General features: G+C 43.3%; 1 protein-coding gene across 1 annotated transcript in view; it reads right to left on the bottom strand.

Moving 5' to 3' along the window:
* The window catches only part of Panx1 (pannexin 1), a 40,436-nt gene extending 24,227 nt beyond the window's left edge, over window positions 1-16,209 (bottom strand). The window contains exon 1 of the mRNA XM_046462388.2: window positions 15,569-16,209. Within this exon, the coding sequence (XP_046318344.1) occupies window positions 15,569-15,749 (181 nt within the window). The 5' untranslated portion in view covers window positions 15,750-16,209. The remainder of the gene's footprint in view (window positions 1-15,568) is intronic.
* Between the last annotated feature and the right edge of the window lie 1,643 nt (window positions 16,210-17,852).

Here is a 17,852-nt window from a genome sequence, read left to right as displayed (position 1 = left end):
AGCCAAGCTGGTTCACTGGGTCCCTTTTTTTCATAGCTGAGCTGACTTTTCAAGAGAACACACCAGAGCTAACAACACCTGTGCCTTTGCTAAGATGGGCACATCGATGCTATTTTCTAGAGTTCCAAGGAATCCTGATACTTCACTAACCCATCACCTATTGTACAGAGCAATAAATAGCTGTTCCCTGTCTCAGAACAGAAGGTCTTCCCTCATGGATTAGACAAGGCCCTGTTAGTATAGCAACTCCCTTTGTACCTACCAACCACACAGACCAGGATGTGTGACCACATGGCCCCACAGCCAGAGAAGAAGACACAAGGTGGTGAGCCTCAGCAGGGAGCTGACCAGAACCCCTTAATCCCATGAACAATGGTGGGAGAGCATGGCCTGCTAAGTGCCAGAGCAGAAGAAGAAACTAGACTGTGGTGACAGCCACAAGTCACCACGAGACCTGGTTTATATCTAGGGAACAGACAGACTGGGGAACAAAGGGCTAGTCTGAGGGACTTCTTCCTGTGGTAGCAAGTTCAGTTCCTTAGCATACTAGGAAGGTCTAAGCCACACAAAAGAAGAACTTGAATAAATCTAGTAAAACCTGACAACCATTCCACAAGTAATATTTCCATGTCTACCACGGTGTGAAGTTAGGCATCAGAAGGACCCAACAATACATAAAGATGCAAAAGAGGATTGAATGTATTTAAATTTTTTTTAAATTTTGCCATCTTGATATTAACATAAAGCTCAAAAAGTTTTAGTTTTATAAAGCCATATTGATATTACACAGTGCTGCATTTACCTCATCTTTTTTATTTTTTATTTTTAGATGGGGGTCTCACAATGTTACCCAGGCTGGATTTGAACTCCTAGGTACGAGTGATCTTCCCACCTCCCCCACCACCCCGCCTGAATAGTTAGGACTATAGGGGCACACTCCCATTCCCAGTTTACCTCATCCTTTTTTTTTTTTTAATTAAACATTTATTTTCAAAAGTTTTCAGACCTACAAAAAAGTTACAAGAATATTACAACATCATGTATATTCAAGGTTTAGCTTCAACCCCCGTCAACATTCTGCCACACATCCTCTCTATGTATATATGATATATACATTCTATTTTTATTTTTCTGAACCACTTGAAAATGCTGCCGACTTCATGACCCTTTAGAATCAGAATTGTGAATCCTGAAGGAATGGTCTTCTAAGAACAAGGACATTCTCTTAATCCAGTGCAAAGACTGAACTGAAAATAGCATATGTGGTACAGTTTGCTATCTGTAAAGATTGAATGTCTCTTATTCAAAACACTAGAGATCAAGTGTTTTAGATTTTGGAATATCTGCATGGACTTTATTGGTTGATTATTGTAATCCAAAAATTCAAAATCTAAAATGCTCTAAAACCTAAAACTTTTTGAGCTCCATCTTGGTGCTCAAAGAGTTTCAGATTTCAGATTAAAGATGCTAAACCTATATTTAGATTTGCCAAACTATTCTTTACAGAAACTTATTTTTTCTTCAATCAGAATCCACACTGCATTTAGTTGTCATGTCTTTTTAGTTACCTTTTCTGGAATGGCAGTAATCCCAAGGGCAGGCTGTGGGTCCTCCTCAGGACACTACCTTGGGAGTCACTGAGTGGATAACAGTTTCCCCCATGACTGCTGATCTCATCTATCACCATAGTCATTTGGCTAAAGTGCCTCCACCAGGACTCTCTCCACTGCACAAGCATCTTTTCCCTGTGAATAAGAGGAGACCCTGGGAGACCATGTAAATATTTTATCATGGTATACTTCATATTCCTTCCTCTTCAGCATGCTTCATCCAATGTTACTTGGTGACACAAATCATCCACTCCATGGGAAAAAAAAAAAAAATCACATGTGAGCCAACATGACTTCCACATCATTCTGATGTTCTCTTAAGTACTGATCACCTTTAAGTTCCTTCCCAGCACAGAATCACCTCTTTGAGAGAGACAGAGACAGTATTTATTGAATTCAACTGAGACAGGAGTTTGCCACTCTCATTCAATTCAACAAAAGAAACCTCTCAACTAGCTATTATACCCATTTTACAGATGAGGAAATAGAGGCTGGGAGGGTTAGGTGACTCATCAAACACTTGGCCAAGCTAGGATTCACCCCCAAGTGTGGGACATACATGATACCCTGGAAGGAAAGTAGAGGCAGACCTGGAGCAGGGCAGAGTGCAGATGACTGGACACTGCAGAACACAAGGTTGGCCAATACACAGGAATCAACAACATCCTCTCCCAGCAACCTGGTCCTAAACTCTACACCCAAGTTCACCAAAATGTGTCATCAAAAACCACAGAGCCAAGCCAGGCGCAGTAGTGTATGCCTGTAATCCCAGCAGCTCGGGAGGCTGGGGCAGGAGGATCACAAGTTCAAAGCCAGCCTCAGCAACTTAGTGAGGCCCTAAGAAACTCAGTGAGACTCTATCTCAAAATAAAATATAAAAAAAGGGCTGGGAATGTGGCTCAGTGGTTAAGTGCCTCTGAGTTCAATCCTTGGAACCAAAAGAAAAACAAAAAATCCCATTATATTCAATAGGCAGTGGGTTTTTCTTTTACTTCCTAGCAAGTTACTTGCTCTCTCTAAACCTAATTTTTCTCATTTGTAAGACTTCATAAAATTCCTATAAATATCAAAGGAAATGTCTGCCACAGTGCTAGAACACAGTGAGAGCTCAATAAATGGTAGCTAAGATGTTTATTTCTAGGTGTCAGGTGCCATGGTAAGCCCAGGAGATATATGGATGGAAGGTCCCTTTGTCATATCATGTATTGTTTCTTCTGTGCATTTATAATTATTTTAATTTCTCATTTATTTACTTTTTTATTTTCTAAAATGTACCATAAAAGCTGACCTTGAATTTTTAAAAGTCTACAGCCTGAAACTAGATTCAACTTCATGAAGTCTTTTTGTATCATCTCTCCCTCAAAGATGACTTTTAAAAGCTAGCTTTTGTAGCTCCTGAAACAAAGAAACCTTTTTATGTAGTAGAAGGCCTTGGGCATCTAAATTCAGTTCTGAATCAAACATTAGTTACTACACAAAATGAGAAGAACTCTTAATGACTGTTACTATTATGTAGACAACTGGTCATGAGACTGCTTTGCAAACAAGGGCAATCTAAATAGACTATCATGAGTTTCACGTGACAGAGGCAGATGCTGAAGTGGCAAAAGCTCTTTTCTCAAATAGAAAAGGGACTTCCAAGCTGTCCATTAAAGTGGGGTATTTACTACCCCATGGCCTTTGTGCCTGCAGCAAACCACTGAGAGCCAAGGGTTCAGGCCTCCCAAGGGTTCCATCCTTCCCATCTCTACAAGAGGCAACAGATGGGAAGGATGTTTCCCAAAGGCAGAGCTTAACTCAAAAAGCATTCACAGGGCACCTACTATGTATGTGGTACTGTATGTGATGCAGAGGATTCAAAGATAAAGCAGGCACAGTCCCCACCCTTCCAGGGCTTCCAGTCCAGTGGAGGAGGCCAAAAATAAACTACTAATGATAACAGATTAAAACAAACAAACATTGCATGAGGGTAAGGGCTGAACCATGATACTCACCAGATATTCACACTTAAAGCGAGGAGAGGAGAGAACACAGACTGGGGAAACAACACAAGAAATACCTTGAGTCTGTGGAGTTGAAAGTGTGTTGAGGACAGGGAGCAGACTACTGTGTCTGAAGAACAGAGTCCAGCTGGGGATCAGGGCAAGGACATGCTGGGACCACACTCTGGAAAGCACAGACTTGATTCTGAATAGTGGCAAGGAGGTTCGGCAGTGTGGCGTGGAAGAACATGTTGTCTCCACATTTTAGGTGCTGTAATCCATGCACAAGTATTTCTGGTGACCAGCTGGGGCTACAGTATTGAGCTGGGGTAAGACTGGCTGGGACTCTAACAGAATCAGCACCCTTCCCAGCAAGAATGCAAAGAGTAGGAAAGAAGATCCCATAGAAGCAGAGTAAGAGACCTAGTGCAAATCAGCAGTCTTCTGAGCTGGGAGCAAGCTCCCGCCATTAAGTGTACTGCCCTGTCATATGTACAACCAAAGGGTAGAAAGCACACAACACTGGCCAAAACCCAGGCCTTGGAATGAGAGCTGCACTCCATCCCTGCTCTGTGTGCCTGGGCACAGTTCCTGACCCCTGTTGGCCCATTCATCTTCTGTCATAACAGGATTAGGGGCATTTCAGTACTTAACATGCACTGAATGCGCCCTATGTTCCACAGTATGTTCTGGTGCTTCCTGTGTATTAATTAATTTAATTCTCTCCACCCCATGAGATAGGTTCTTCTATGACTCCTTTCACTAAGGAGGAAGCTGGGGCGCAGAGAATTACATAACCTGTCCAAGGCCTCACACTGAAAGTGTGTTGTGTCTAGACTAGGTCCCATGCATGCTGACTCCAAACCTCAAGCCTTAAACCACTACATATTCCACACAATCTCTCAAAAGTGGAAAAATATAAATGTTTTGAAGAATTGCTGCTGAGAAAAATATCAGGCCTAATGAATGTAGCACATACACAGTGGCTGTTAATATTAGCAATAAGGACAGAGGAAGGCATGAGGAACATGTCCCATTGGGACATCCCTACTTAGTTGTTCCCTTCTAGGGCCCTAGCTAGGCCCTTAGCAGACAGGACTTTCTGTTTTGCCAGATCGTGAGAGCCAAGTGCTGGAGCCATTTGGGACCCCATCACACCACACCTGGTCCACCCCTGCCAGCCACAGTCTTATTCCACACTGTCCACTGTACTGGCCGAGCTTCATAAGTGATCATAAAGTTTCAAAGCACACTCATTGAATGTGACCAGCTTGAGTTCTTCCTGAATCAATTCCAGCATCCCCAGGACAATAGACAGGCATGTCCGCAGAGCTCCAGCAATGGTTCCTGATAAATTTTTACCCCATATAATGTACCACAGCAATTCCAAGATATATATGATACTGCTGGCACACAAGTTAGTAAGCTGAAACTTCCTGCAATGCCCCTAATTAGTCTTTCCCCAAAGTATCTGGGGTATGATTTTAAAATGCTCTTAGTTCTCAGAAGAGGATATACAATTAATCAACAAATACATGAAAAAATGTTCATCATCTCTAGCAATTAAAGAAATGCAAATCAACACTACTCTAAGATTTCATCTCACTACTGTCAGAATGGCAGCTATTATGAAGACAAACAACAAGTGTTGGCAAGGATGTGAGGGGAAAGGCACACTCATAAATTGCTGGTGGGACTACAAATTGGAGCAGCTATTATAAAAAGCAGTATGGAGATTCCTTGGAAAACTGGGAACGGAACCACCATATGACCCAGCTATCCCTCTCCTCGGTCTATACTCAAAGGACTCAAAAACAGCATACTACAGGGACACACAGTCACATCAATGTTTATAGCAGCACAATTCACAATAGCTAAACTGTGGAACCAACCTAGATGCCCTTCAGTAGATGAATGGATTAAAAAATGTGGCATATATACACAATGGATATTACTCAGCAATAAAAGAGAATAAAATCATGGCATTTGCGGGTAAATGGATGGAGTTAGAGAAGATAATGCTGAGTGAAGTTAGCCAATCCCAAAAAACCAAATGCTGAATGTTTTCTCTGATATAAGGAGGCTGACTCATAGTGGGGTAAGGAGGAGGAGCATGGGAGGAATAGAGGAACTCTAGATAGAGCGGAGGGACGGGAGGGGACGGGAGGGGAAAGGAGGGGGCAGGGGGTCAGCAATGATGGTGGAATGTGATGGACATCATTATCCAAAGTACATGTATGAAGACATAAATTGGTGTGAACATACTTTTAAAAAATAAAACCAATAAAAAAATTAAAAAAATAAAATGCTCTCAGTTAAAAACCCTCTGAGATCCAAATAAATTCTGAGACCCAAATCCCACAAGGCCCTCAATAACCAGACTCCTGTTCACCTGTGCATTCTTTTTACACCACTTCCTCTTACCCCTTCCTCAATAGGTACCAATAACACTAATTTTCTTTCAGTTTCTCAAAAAAAGCACATCCATTCTTCGTAAGAGGTCTCAACCATGCTGATGTGTCACTTGGTTGCAGTGTTTCTTCCTCAGTAAAGCCATTCCTGAGGCCCCATACTAGATGAGGTCCTCCACTACCTCTCTTGTTCCAATGCACTGATCAGCCAGAGTTCTGAAATGACTAGGGAGATGGCAAGCTCCTGGGACCATGTCTGCTTTCTCACTGATAGATCCTAGGGTGAACCACAGTGCTCAACAGATATGTGTCCAACAAAGGAGTACATGAATGGAGAGAAGAAAAAGAATGAAGGAAGAAAAAGAATCATCACCTTAAGGCAGGCAGAAACCACAGTTCCTGAATCAGACGGCCACGGGAGTGCATGCAATATCTAATTTTATCTGGTGCCCTCATGTTACAGGGTGAGACTGACCTCAGGGGAGATGCCTTCTGCCCACACATGGGCCACACAGCTGTTCCTTGCTGTTAATAAAGGGATCATCTTTCTGTTCCATTATTCACTTCAATAGCTCAATAAGGAAAACAAACTGAGAACGCAGGGCTTAGATTGCTTTTTAGAAAAAAATGAGGCCTTATTAAGAAGAAGAATGTTATGACCATCAGTCTCTGGGCTCTCCTCCTGCCAAGAACACTGGGGAAAGGAAGGGAGGCAAGTCACAGTCATCACCATTCAAGACTTATTCCAGCTAAGCCTCCAGAGCCTGATGAATGGCCCTGAATCTGAGGGGGAGCTGGAGACAAGCCTGAGACTGTCTCAGGTCTGCTGGAGGCTGATAATTTTTGCAAAGTACCTTCAGACTGTATTAGCTTAATTCATCCTCAGTACTAAGTCAACCAACATTTACTGAATATCAACCATGTGTCAGGCCTCTATGTATTATGTCATTTAATGGGTACTGCCTGCCTTTCAAATGAACACCTGGGGCTGTCAGAGAGGACAGGGAATCTTCCCCAGGCAAAAGAAAAACTGAGAGAGTGTTTCTCCTTCTGAAAAGCAGCCTTCCCATGGGAAAGTGCTGTGCTTTCTGGGAACTTCAGGAACTCTCATGCTAGATCTTCAAGTGTGAAGAATATGTTAATACTTATAAGAAACATTTTAAAGGTATTTCCACATTTCATAATAAATGATATTTGAAAGTTTTATGCTTTGACTAAATTTAAACAGGAAACAGGGCTCAGAAATAAAATGTTGTTAACCTTTTTGCTTAAAAAGAAAGTTAAAGAGAAGTAGTTAAGATGGATTTCAGAGAGGTGAGAAAAAGGATTTTATAAGCCAAGTAAGAAGTGTCAATCTCTCCAGGACCACACACCCAACAGGAAAGAATAAATAGCCCAACAGAACGAGCAGCTTCCAGACTTGGCTAAGGGTGGCTGTGAGAGCCCAAAAATATGTCTTGTGAAATCCCAGTGTAAATAAGAAACTACAAACCAAGACCTCGAGATGCCAGTTCAAGTAAGAATGGCAAATTAGAAACTGAAGATTTTAAGTGTCAGTAAAGAAGTGGACAAAGGGGCATTCCCCACCTTGTAGATAGAGAAGTATAAACTATATTCTGAAGGGCCTCTGAAAGTACTTTTTAAATTTAAATGGTGCACATCATTTGACCCGCTGACTTTGAACTCCACCTTGGATCTTGACTCCAGAGCTTTTGATCTTCAAGTGCAGTGTGGCAACTTTAGAATCTGAGACCACTTTGCAGAAGGAGGTCTAAGTCATTAATTCACAATAATATCACATTGTTATCTGCCTTTCATAAAAATTTATTATAGGACTGGGGTATAGCTCAGTGGTAGAGAGCTTGCTTAACATGCTCTGGTTCAATCCCCAATATAGAAAAAAATTTATATATATATATATATATATATATATATATATATATATATATATATATACACACACACACACACACACACACACACACACACTATACATTTCTATATATTACATATGTCAACATGCAATGAGCCTACTATTTTAAATTTAAAAATATTTTTAAAAATTTCTCAATTTTAATTTCTAATATGGTAAATACCAAACATAAAACCCTCAAACAAAAGATTTTTGGAATCCTTAAGAAATTTTAAGTGTGAAAGGCTCTTGGGCCAAAAAAATTGAAACCACTGCTCTAGAGAATGACATTTGATGTTGAATGATAAAGTTCATTTAACTTACCAGGTACCTCCTCACTTCTGGAAACAATCCAGTATAAGCTATTCTGACCAGAATGATCAGATGTTTTTATGTGAATCAACAGATTTACATGCAGCACAATAGAAACAGTCCTAAAATGGGCTTATTTTCCTAAGAGGAAACCAAAAACCAATGAATTAAGACTGGGTTTTCCAATACATAACAATGGGGGAATTATTGGCTACAGTTTTGATGTCCCATCAAAAGAAGAAACAGACTAAAGTGGTAAAGGTTTAAATATAATTATTAAAGATAATCAGAAAAAAATAAATGAATATTTATCTGCTCCAAGGATGGGCTGTGTCTAACCATGATGAAATTGAAAAAAAAAATTAATGCATACACAGTTTTGACAAAACCCCCACAAATCTCTCATCAAAATTACCAGACCAAACAAACAAAACAACCCTCACCAGAAACAAAATTCGAAAGTAATTAAATTCTGGTATTGCAGATATTTTTTCTTTTTTCAGTGGTTCTAGTATTGTTTTTCTTTGCTCTCACAATTACTAAAATGTTTGCTTATTGTCTGTCTCGTCCTACCTCCTGCTCTATTACTGTTATTCTAGTCAACTCCAATGGTACTACAGAGTTTTCAAGTAATTTTAATGGAGATTTTTTTTAAAAAAACTGATTCTATCAAGACACATAAAATTCCTTTTAGAGACAACATAATACTAATACTCAGTATCTAAAAATGGTAAAATCCTACTGACATCCCTGTTCATTTTGATGTTTACACACACTTTACTGAATGCCTACAAGTGACCTTTGCCCTTAGTGAGTTTATTATAGGGTGGGGAGATAGAATTCAACAATTAATTATAGGAGGGAAACTTACAGGGCAAATGCAATGAGAACCTGTATCAAGAAGTTCAACTCAGGGGGCTGGGGTTGTGGCTCAGTGGTACAGCGCTTACCTAGTACATGTGAGGCACTGGGTTCAATTCTCAGAACCACATAAAAAACTAAATAAAGAAAATAAAGTTTTGGGTTTTTTTTGTTTGTTTTTTTTTTTAAGAGGGCAACTTAAAATTTCAATTTTACCCTAAAATGGTTAATTTCTTTCTTAAAACCAAGAGCACATCAATGCCCCTTCCAGACTTCCAAAGGTTACATTTAGAGGGAGTCAGCGGGACTCCCTCTAAAAACACAAGGCAGTGTTGTTGTTGTTTTCCTTTACTTACTTGAAAAAGGAACTCAAGAATGCAAAGCCATCCTGGAAAATGATTTCATCTTCTGGAAACTGATAATGTTCTAATCTCTTTTACTTTCAAAGTTAGGAGTAAAAAAGCATTTGCAAAGATTTTATACAAACAAGCTGTATGTGTGAGAGTAGTAATTTAAAAGAATGTAACCACCCATTATCAGGGGCCTGCTTAGATGAGCTATGAGAATACAATGTGCCATGGAATGCTGTTCTGCCCTTCATAAAACTGTAAGGCCTGTGTACTGACACAGAAAGCTCCTCAAAACATACAAAGCAGGAAACAAACTATGACATCGTGACTCAATTATTTAAAAATTAAAATAAGATATATACATGTTATATGAATGTAGAGAAAGGCAACGACAAGGCTATTCACAGCATAATGGTTACCCCTAGCACAGGGTGAAGGAAATTGAAGAATCCTTTACCATGAGAACATATTTATGTACTACTTGTACACTAAAAACACTACAGAACACTAGCAAGGCAATATCTGTGCAACAGCAGCCTCTCTGGACAGCATGCATCCTTCTCTTGGCTCTTTGGTTCTGAGCATGAGTAGGCATGTGCTTTTCTACGGGATCTATGCCATGAGACCTTAAATACTAGCCCACTCTTACAGACACCACTAAATGAAGCAACCAGCTTTACCAGTTGGTACAAGCTGAAAAGCAATCCGAAGATATTCCCAAAGATGTGCATAAATTCAGCCACAAGGCAGTGGATGACTTCCCAGCTGCTGACTCAGTTACAGGAAACACAAGAACTATGGTTCTGGAAGCAGCTGCCATTTCATCTGCCCTTTGACTAACTGGGCCTGGCCCAATGCCTTTAATGATAGCAAAAAAAAGCAGTGCTAGCTAACTTTGAAGACCCATATCCCTTTCTGTCCAGAAATGAGGCTGCCCACTGGGAGGGCAGTGCGGAAGGGCAACAGGAGAGAAGGATCCCCAACAGATTAGATGCCCTTTTCCCCAGTGGTCCAGCCAGCCTGGCTCAGGGCAAGAAACACCCCGGCAGGAATCTGGGGCACTCCTCTCCTGGAGCTACATGCCAGATTAGGATATCAAAGGATCAAAGCAGTCTCTGAGGCACTGGGCTTTGCACAGCCCTAAACCAGAGCACTATAGATTCTATTTGTCAGAAGACCCAAGAACGTAAGTCCCATTCAGAGTCTGAAAATTTTGTCTTAGTCTGCTCCAGCTGCAATGACAAAATATCACAGACTGGGTAGTTCAAACAACACACATTTATTTTCTCACAGTTCTGGAGTCTAAGATCTGGAGTACCAGATCAAGGTCCCAGCAGAAACTGTGTCTGGTCAGAGCTCTCTTCCTTGTTTGTAGAGGACTAACTTCTTGCTTGTGCTCATAAGCCTTTCCTATCAGTCACACTTGTGGACAGATCTGTCCTCTTCTTATTAGGGCACTAAACCCATCAGGGGGATCCATTCTCATGACCTCTTCTAAATTTAATTACTTCCTGAGGGCCCCATCTCCAAATATCATCACACTGGGGGTTAGGGCTTTAGCAAACATTTAGGCCAGAATAGTAGCAAACTTAAGAGAGTTCATTTCTTTAATAGTTTAGATATATTCCTCTAGAATTTCAGAGTTCGAAGGCCACTTAATACAATCATGCTCATATTCTACAACAAGTGGTCACCCAGCTATTTCCTGGACCTCTTTTCCCGCTCTCCATGGGTAAAATGTGCTACACTTCTAGAGGTATTTGAGGGGGCATGCCGATGGTATAACTTTGCCTCCTGCAGTCTCCACAACAATTACAGATGTGTGGCAGGTGTGTGGTGTCTGTGCCACACAGAATGACACCCTTCCTTCTTCCACAGTGCAATCCTCTAGCATTTTGCACACAGATCCCTCCCTTGTCACAAAAATAACACAAAAGGGGATGGGCCATATAATCTAAGCTTCTAGATCCAATGGTGCAACTTACCTCCCTCCCATAATGACATTCATCCTTTATGATCCTTATCAGATGCAAATGTCTATGAGGAAGCATGCCTGGCCTGACACAGGACAGAATGGTATTACCAAAGGACATGAAGTGGGAGCACTTCCAAGCAACTGAGACTTTAGGAGGATATACATCCCCTCCTTTCCCTCAGCCCAGCTGTTCTTCCAGGAAGGACCCAGGATGGATCTCTAATGTGCTCTGGTATCTCAGCACTAAGTTTCTACTGAATTCATCTTGCCGCATGCAAGATGCAATGCAGGGTGAGAGGAGAAAAAGGAGAGGGTTGGGAAATGCAAACTCTCATTTCTCCCTAGTCCAGAGTCACAACTGAATTTAAATTGTCTTCTGTGGTATGCCAGTTATGTGTGATGAAATCCCCTCCACCCTCTGCCACACACACCCCCAACTGGATCTTGCATAGAATTTTGGAAAGGCAAAGTAGAAATATCAGGCCTTGCAAAGCAAGTGCCTACTTGTGTTATTAAATGCAACTCAACAGTTAGTATTCCACTGTCCCATAGGCTTCAAAACACAAGCCACAACTCAGAAGTTAAGAGTCTCCTAGCCACTTCCTCCAGAGTGTTTCTGCTTCCAATTCTTACCATCAAAGGGCATAGCAAGACCAATGAGTGGCCATGGCCCCAGGCTGCTTCAAAAGCTACCAGAAGTTCCCTCCACCTTGACGGTGGCACCAACTCCACTCTGCCCCTCTGAACCACATCACTTCTGTGATGACCTACAACTCACAGGAGAGCAAGATTTAGTGAATGAATAAGCAAAGTCCCCTCTGCTCTCTGTCCCTGCTGTAATCCTCACCTCTCAGGCAGCCCCATGGCAGCACCCACCATGCTGGGCCCATGTGAGCTATAGAGGTAAAAGGGCCAGAGCCGTGGAGAGCAGTGCTTTTAATCACAATCAATTTACTACTATATGCAGTAGTTTATCAATACAAAAGGAAAACTGACATGAATCATTAAAGATGATCTTCTCATTTCTAATTTTGTACACACCCCAATGCAAAGAAGAAAACAAGGAACATTTCTGTACCCCCTTTCACATAGAGCAGCCATACACTAGTTTCACCTCCCACCTAAGGTGAGACTAATTCTCTCAAGCTCAAGCCACCTTACACCTCCTTGCTTTAGCTCACACTGCTCCATATATTTGGAATCCAGCCTCAGAACTCAACTCAAACTCTTCTCTGCCCTGAATACCTCACTGTTCCTGTGAGTCATCAGAAACCCCTCCTTCTGCCCTCCCACTGCATAGGCTTTAGTATACACCTGACATTTCCCACATCCCACGAATCTTGTATTAGGAGGGTTCCATGTCCAACTGCTCTGCTAGATGATGCTTCTGAGAGGCAGATTCTATATCTCATGTGTCTAACCCTGCCAATATCAAGGAACAACACCATGCACACCTGGCTAACAATTAACAGTTAACAATGCTAAAAGCTCTCACCTTTCACTCTCTCACCAGTGTTTGTGAAGTGACTTCCATGTGCAATGTAGGACACCAGGTTCTAAGGATCAATAGAAGATTAAGTATCTTGTAGGGGAGGCAGCCACACGGTGATGTATAATGTAAAGTGTAAAGTGTATCAATGAGAGTGTCTTCGACACCCAAGAGGGAAGGAATGATTATTAGGAGCGGAAAGGCAAAGCCATGTTTGGAGTTTGCAGGGGCTATCTCATGCTTCTTCTAGGCCTGTGCTCGTGGACCAAATGTGGTGGGCAAAGTGCTTGCTCCATTTAAATTACTCCACTCTGTATTGTTGTGATTGTTCTCTTTTGTTTCTTTGTTTTGTTCTTGTCTGAATACAGCTACACTGCACAAAACTAAATATTGCATGACATGATCCCAATGTACCAATTTCACATATTAATTTATGTACCTTTTCTCTAAAGCCCTCATCATTTTATGTACATGAACACTCAGATATATCTGATACGACTTCCCTGATCCTGTTGGCTGCATCCCACATGCCTGTCCTTCCCTTGCAATTCCTGAAGCACTTTAGAAGATATGGGAATTTGCTTGAAAGTTCTATACCAAACTACCTGCCAACCTTCACTCTTTGGGACCTGAGTTCAATACTTGTCTTGTTACTGAACCACACACTGCTGAATGATGTTACTTAATAGCAGCTTCATTCTAGTGCCCAGGGGGTTTATAAATATCCACAAAACAGGGAAAGGACCCTGTCTCAAAAATCCTTTCATATCCTCCTCAAAGCACAGCAGTGCTATGCACACAGCATGAGCTTAAACCCTTGCTGGGTAAACCCATTCCCAACCTCCTTGCAAATGCCTCTCAGACAAGCCATTTCTTTGGAATTTGGAAGTATCTAATGCACTTCTGGCACAGATGTCTTAAGAGTTCCTCTAGTAGATGGGACTAGAGCTGAAGGTAGATTTGGTCAGAGTGACCAAGATCTCCCTCCTGACTCTGCCCAGACGAGGGGCCCAAGACTTACTTCTTCAGCACTCGGACCATGCCTCATTTATTCCAGGGACCTTGGTCTCTGGCATTTGGTTCAGCACACAGCTGGCACTCAAGGAGCAGTCACTAAATGGAGAAATTATCTTCAAGACCCATGCAACTTAGTGGTTTTCCTTTAGGCTAAATTCCCTGTCATCTAGAAGGCAAAAGGAAACCCCGAAGACTAACTATGCCCAGCCCAAAGACTAGTAAAACTAAAAACTTAATTTCAACATGACATTTGGCAACTTCCTGCCAAACTAAACAACTTAGTGCTGCAGATCACAAAATTAAACTCATTACCACCTTTTCTCTAAACACCTGCTTCAACTTCACTACTTCTATGAACAACACATCCATTTATCCAGACCTACAACAAGCTGAACAAGTCTCTGCCCTTCCTGGCCTATTAAAAATCCAGGTTCCCAAGTACTTCTTACTGTCCCTTGATCTCTCAGAAGTAACACTTCCTTTCCCTTCCACTCTTCAAACATCCATGCACAAGACCTCAACTGAAGCTTCACCATAAGGCATCTGACCTTCCTAACTCCAACCTCTCTCCTTCTTCACATCCAGATCCTGCATACCATCATCAGGCTATTGTTTATTAAGTGCTATTTTCAACCAGTCGGTCCTCTGCTCAATACTTCCCACTCCTGAGACTGTCAGTCTGTGCTCTTCTGTTACAATCTGACACAAGCCCATCCTCACTCTGAGATTCCAGGAACTCAGACTAATCCTCCTGCCTTGGCTAGGACAGTTGCTGTATCCCTTCCAGGAACATGTAACATGCTCTGCCATTTCAAAACTTTGCAACAGTCTCACCTCTGCTTATACAAATTTCATCCATCCTCTGACATAAATTTTCCACAAGGTCCAGCCCCACTGTCCTCCAGACCACCCCTAGAACAGTCTTTAGCCCTCCTACACTACTTCCCAGTTGATTCATTGACAATCTCTTCTGTGCTGAAAGTTAGGACAGCTGCCAAGGAAGACCAGTCACTCAGGTGACCTTGTCCAAACTTCCAGACTTTTGAATCTCATAGGACTGTTAAGACAAAATGAGAATTGACATAAGGGGCATTTGTTCATCTCGCTCTCTATATATGAAGGCCCTCCAAGTGAAGGATCTAACACCTGCCTAGTGCAGTATTTTCCATCATTCACAACTCTACAGAACTAAAATAAGTATCAATTAAATGTAAAACAATAAAAAGGAGAACAGGCTTTTCATGAAACACTTGTCTTCACATCCTACTTTTGGCCACTCAGGAACCTCTCTGGCACAAAATTACAGGTGACTTAACAAATACTGAGGGGAGAGGTTTAAAAGGGGGAAACAGTTGTCCTGGGGCAAATCTGGTGGCAAGGGCCTCAGTCAAAAGGATGCCACAGTCCGATCAGTGGGGATGCAAACAGGGTCAAGGCGGATAAAAATGCACGCGGGCAAAGAACGCTTCGGACCATAAAACTAGGGCCACCTTTATTCCCAACTTTCACGTCCATTGATAATAGAAGCTGTTCCAGAGGCCTGCTGAGATTCAGGCGGTTGTGAAATTAAATCACATCTCACCAGACCCGGGCAGACCTAGATAACGTCGGCCCAGCCTGGGGCCGCCTCTCCCGTCCAGGGGCCTTACCGATCGAGATCTCCTGCGCGAAGGCCAGAGAGATAAGCAGCAGCGGCAGCCCCACAGCTATGCATGTGACCATCTTGTCCACCGCCAGCTCCAGCCGTAGCCCCTTAAACTTGGGCTCGGTGGGCTCCTTCAGCAAGAAGTCTGAGAACACGTACTCCGTGGCCAGATGGGCAATAGCCATGGCTACGGCGCGCTAGGTTTGTCCAAGCAGGCTAACTGGGGCAGGTCCCGGTACCGGCGGCGTCTGGAGGGCAGCACGACGCCTTCACCCCGTCACCGGCCTGGTGGGCGGCTTTCGCTTTCCCTTTGCTGGCTCCCGCATCCTTCCAGCCTTTGTGCCTTGATGTGTCTGGCTCCCAGCGATCCTGCAGGAGCCACAGTTGCCTGGGATCAGCGCCTGGCCAGGCACCTCTGCGGCCAGGGGGTCTGGATCCAAAGCTCTCCCAGGTGCTGCAGTCCCGCCCCCGCGCGCTCAGCCTGCGCTTCTCCCCGGGGGCGGGCGACACCCGGGCTCCGCGCCACTCGCGCACGCCGCCCGCAGGCACTACAACCAACTCGGGAACAAAGCACTTCCCTCACTTCCCCGCCCCTCCGCGCGCCCCAGCCGCCAAAGCTGCCTCCCGGAGGCCCTGCGCCCTCAGCCCGCGGCGCCGGCTCTTCCGGAACCTAGAGGGAAACCGAGTACCCTGGGGCCTGGAGTTTCCGGAAGACGCGCTGACGCGCAGCGGAGTGGGCGCGGCTGCATCCCGCCCCCTGCCAGAGTCCTGGGGAATAAGCAAAGGGTTCATCCCCCGTAGTGGCCCCTCTGGAAAAATCTCCCTCCCTTCCATCCACTTCCTGGCATTTGAGATTTTTCAAATCATTTCTGCAAGCGGCCCCTTCCTTTGAGCACAGGTAGCCCCCTTTTGTGCTCCATCCCCAACATGTCTACACGGTGAAATCAGGTTAAAGGGGACTGTAACAACTTCATCATACAACGATGCCAAAATAAGGCAAATCGAACGACCCGGCGCTGGACCCTTCCAGGAGCTCTGCTTGAGAGGGAGACCTGAATTGAGAGTAAGCGCTGTGTGACTGTGTCTTAGACCAGGGTTAGCCTGTATCCTTTGCCTTCCAAGTCATAGCCGCAGTCTGGGAGCCAGCAGAGAAGTGTCTACTGGTGCGTGGGGGCTACATAAAGCTGCTTCTGAACCCCTAACAGGGAGTGGATGATGAGAAAGAAGGAAGGAAATACTCTGACCACCAACACTGGGACCAGGCAGGGCTTTTAAACCTGAGAGATCCTTGAGATGAAGCTCATCTGCCTTCTCTGTTCTTTGTGTACTCGAACATCCATGAATGTAAGCCTCAAAACTCTCACATGTTCCTCTCCACCCTGGTGTCCTCTAAACACACATGCAAGGGACTACACAATCCTTCAGCTGGGTTGCTTACAGGACTTCAATCATAATGTCTCCTTAAACCTGAACTCTTCCCCACCTTATTAAATGCACCACCATCCACTGATGTGCCCAAGCAGAAACCTGGATTGACATCTTTAACTCATCTACCTCTCCCAGCTGCCACAACTGATTTCCAAATTCTCTTGCTTCTCTAAATATAGTAAATCTGACAGCTCTCCACCTGAATGGAACACCCAATTCAGCCCATCATCCTTTTTCCTAACTACATACAAAAATGTCTCCCCAGACCCACCAAGCCATTCTCCTCCACAGCTGCCAAACGGAGATTTTTAAAGCTCTAATCTCATCATATTACTCCTCTACTTAAAAGTACATTTTCTTTTAGGTTAAAATCCAAAATTCTGCCTGGTGTGCTGACTCATGTCTGTAATTCCAGCTACTCCAGAAACTGAGACAGGAGGATCCCAAGTTCTAGGCCAGCCTGGGCAATTTAGCAAGTCCCAATCTCAAAAATAAATGAATAAAAATACAATAAAAGATTGGGGATATAGCCCAGTGGTAGACAGCTTGCCTAGCATGTGGGAGGCTCTGGGTTCAATCCTTAGTACTTTAAAATTTTTTCTTCTTTTCAAATTCCTTACCATGACCACTCACTACCTATCCACTATTTTCACTCCTCCTCTTTCAGTTCAAGTTATTTAGTCCCCTTGCTTGGCCTTCTTCAGGCCTTCCCCAGTCCAAAGCTCTACCCATAGTGGCAACTTTGCCTGTCACACTCTCACAACTCCTGTTCTCAGCTCAGTGTCACTTGCCCAGAAAAGCCTTCCTGGGTAGACTGCACTAGGTTAGGTCCCTTTGTCATACTGTCACTACAGGTTACT

Source organism: Marmota monax, unplaced genomic scaffold (genome assembly GCF_021218885.2).
Source record: "Marmota monax isolate L192 unplaced genomic scaffold, Marmota_monax_Labrador192_F-V1.1 WCK01_AAM20220418_F8-fsc00104, whole genome shotgun sequence".
Taxonomy (NCBI): Eukaryota; Metazoa; Chordata; class Mammalia; order Rodentia; family Sciuridae; genus Marmota; species Marmota monax.
The sequence above is the reverse complement of the archived record's forward strand: the minus strand, read 5'-3'. Positions and strand labels throughout refer to the sequence as shown.